The sequence below is a fragment of the Portunus trituberculatus genome, chromosome 5, assembly GCF_017591435.1.
Source record: "Portunus trituberculatus isolate SZX2019 chromosome 5, ASM1759143v1, whole genome shotgun sequence".
In the NCBI taxonomy this organism is placed as follows: Eukaryota; Metazoa; Arthropoda; class Malacostraca; order Decapoda; family Portunidae; genus Portunus; species Portunus trituberculatus.
In genome coordinates, this window is record NC_059259.1 from 3,140,619 (window position 1) to 3,143,118 (window position 2,500).

Consider the following 2,500-nt stretch of genomic DNA (forward strand, 5'->3'; position numbering starts at 1 on the left):
TTTTTCTTGCTTCCTTTATTTATTTTGTTATTGTTGTGTATTCTCTAGAGCAGTGGTTCCCAACCAGGGGTCCATGCACCCCAAGGGGTCCATGGAAGAATTTCAAGGGGTCCATAGAGATTCTACTTATCTTTTGATTTATTATACTGGAATTAGGAGACATGCAGCTCAGAATAAAATTCATACTACTGTACACAATCCTTAAAACTGAATGCTTAAATGCTAGAATTGCTCTATATTAGCTAACGGGGTCAGGGTGTCAAATTCACGGCCCACGTGACAAATTTGGCCCTTAGGATGGTCATGAGTAGCCCGCGAGATGACAGGCTTGATCTATTTCGTTGTAGGGGGTCCACAAGTGAAAAAGTGACTGGAAAAGGGGGAACGGGACCAAAAAGGTTGGGAACCACTGCTCTAGAGGTTTTATTGTTTTCTTTAATTTTTTCCGTTTTTTTCTTTAGTTTTCTTTCTTATTGAGTTGTTTAAGTGCCTTATTTTCGTCGTTGTTGTTTCTTTGTCTGTCTGTCTGTATGTCTATCTGTCTGTCTGTTTGTCTGTGTGCTTATAAATTTGTCTGTCTGTCTGTTTGTCTGAGTGCTTATAAATTTGTCTGTCTGTCTGTCTGTTTGTTTGTCTGTGTGCTTATAAATTTGTTTGTCTGTCTGTCTGTCTGTTTGTCTGAGTGCTTATAAATTTGTCTGTCTGTCTGTTTGTCTGAGTGCTTATAAATTTGTCTGTCTGTCTGTCTGTCTGTCTGTTTGTCTGTGTGCTTATAAATTTGTCTGTCTGTCTGTCCGTCTGTTTGTCTGAGTGCTTATAAATTTGCCTGTCTGTCTGTCTGTCTGTTTGTCTGTGTGCTTATAAATTTGTCTGTCTGTCTGTCTGTCTGTTTGTCTGAGTGTTTGTAAGTTTGCCTGTCTGTCTGTGTGCTTATAAATTTGTTTGTCTGTCTGTCTGTCTGTTTGTCTGAGTGCTTATAAATTTGTCTGTCTGTCTGTCTGTCTGTTTGTCTGTGTGCTTATAAATTTGTCTGTCTGTCTGTCTACCTGTCTGTCTGTCTGTGTGCTTATAAATTTGTCTGTCTGTCTGTCTGTCTGTTTGTCTGAGTGCTTATAAATTTGTCTGTCTGTCTGTCTGTCTGTTTGTCTGTCTGTGTGCTTATAAATTTGTCAGTCTGTCTTGTCTGTCTATCTGTCTGTCTGTGTAATATATAACTTAAATATTTACCAAAGTCATCCATGAAAATTTGAAAAAATATACAAAACAAAAATAATCCCGTTTTCTCTTGCAAATAACAACCCGATTTTCTATTATTACCAACTAAAAAATAAATATATCCTCTCTCTCTCTCTCTCTCTCTCTCTCTCTCTCTCTCTCTCTCTCTCTCTCTCTCTCTCTCTCTCTCAGATCATTCTAAGCAGTCAAAAGCACATACAGAAAAGTCACCAGTATGAATTTTTTCACCCCTGGCTTGGTAACACTGGTTTATTCGTGGCCAACGGTAAGTATTATTATTATTATTATTATTATTATTATTATTATTATTATTATTATTATTATATATCTTTATTTTTGTTATATATCTTTATTTTCTAGTCTAAATGTGTATGTGAAAGGGTGCGTGTGTGTGTGTGTGTGTGTGTGTGTGTGTGTTTAACCTTTTGTCATTCTTTTTTTTCCCCTCGTCCTCCCTTCTCTTTCTCTCTTTATTCCTCCCTTTCTCCTCTCTGACTATCTTCTTCTTCCTCCTCTTTTTCCTATCTCCTTTCTCTCACCTGTATATTTTCTTTTTTTCCTCTCTTTCACCTCTCTGATTATCTACTTTTTCCTCTTCCTCCTCCTTTTTTCTTATCTACTTTCTCCAATCTCTATATTCTTTCTCCCTTTCTCTTTTGATTATCTTCCTCTTCCTCTTCTTTTTTCTTATTCCCTTTCTCTCATCTCTACATTCCTTTTATTCCTCTCTTTCTCCTCTTTGATTCTCCACCTCCTCGTCCTCGTCCTCCTCTCTTTCCTATCTCCTTTCTCTCATCTGTGTTCTGAAACAATCTTGCTGAGGACCTTCACTACTTTCACGACTCGAGTTGAAATGACGCAGGTTTTTTAAGGCTGTTTTTTATGGTCCCAGTGGCATGTTAACAATATTTCTACGACATTAACTGGAAAAGCACTCTTGAAAACCCATGTGGTCATCTCTGTAGCCTTAGAAAACAGTCGTGGTGAAAGAACCAAGCGAATTTTAATCCCTCACTACACTTCATAAGGGTATCGAAGTCACACAACAGAGAAACTAGCTATAGTGAGGCTGGACTCGTTAACATCACCGATATTTGAGGAACTTAACGCTGTCAAAAATCACTCCCGGGGTTTTTTCTGCTGGAGCGACTTTGAATGCGTTAAATGTTGCACTTGAGGTGATGCAAGCAAGGGAGTCAAACTTGTTCACGCGGGTTTTCGTGTGGGAATGACCTTGACTTCTACGATTTAGCTTTTTTGGTCC

At 38.2% G+C, this 2,500-nt stretch overlaps 1 protein-coding gene across 1 annotated transcript in view; it reads left to right on the forward strand.

Moving 5' to 3' along the window:
* Nucleotides 1-2,500, forward strand: part of LOC123514095 (cytochrome P450 4C1-like) — a 40,347-nt gene that overhangs the window by 14,434 nt on the left and 23,413 nt on the right. Inside the window, exon 5 of the mRNA XM_045271731.1 lies at nucleotides 1,408-1,501. Coding sequence (XP_045127666.1) covers nucleotides 1,408-1,501 — 94 coding nt within the window. The remainder of the gene's footprint in view (nucleotides 1-1,407; nucleotides 1,502-2,500) is intronic.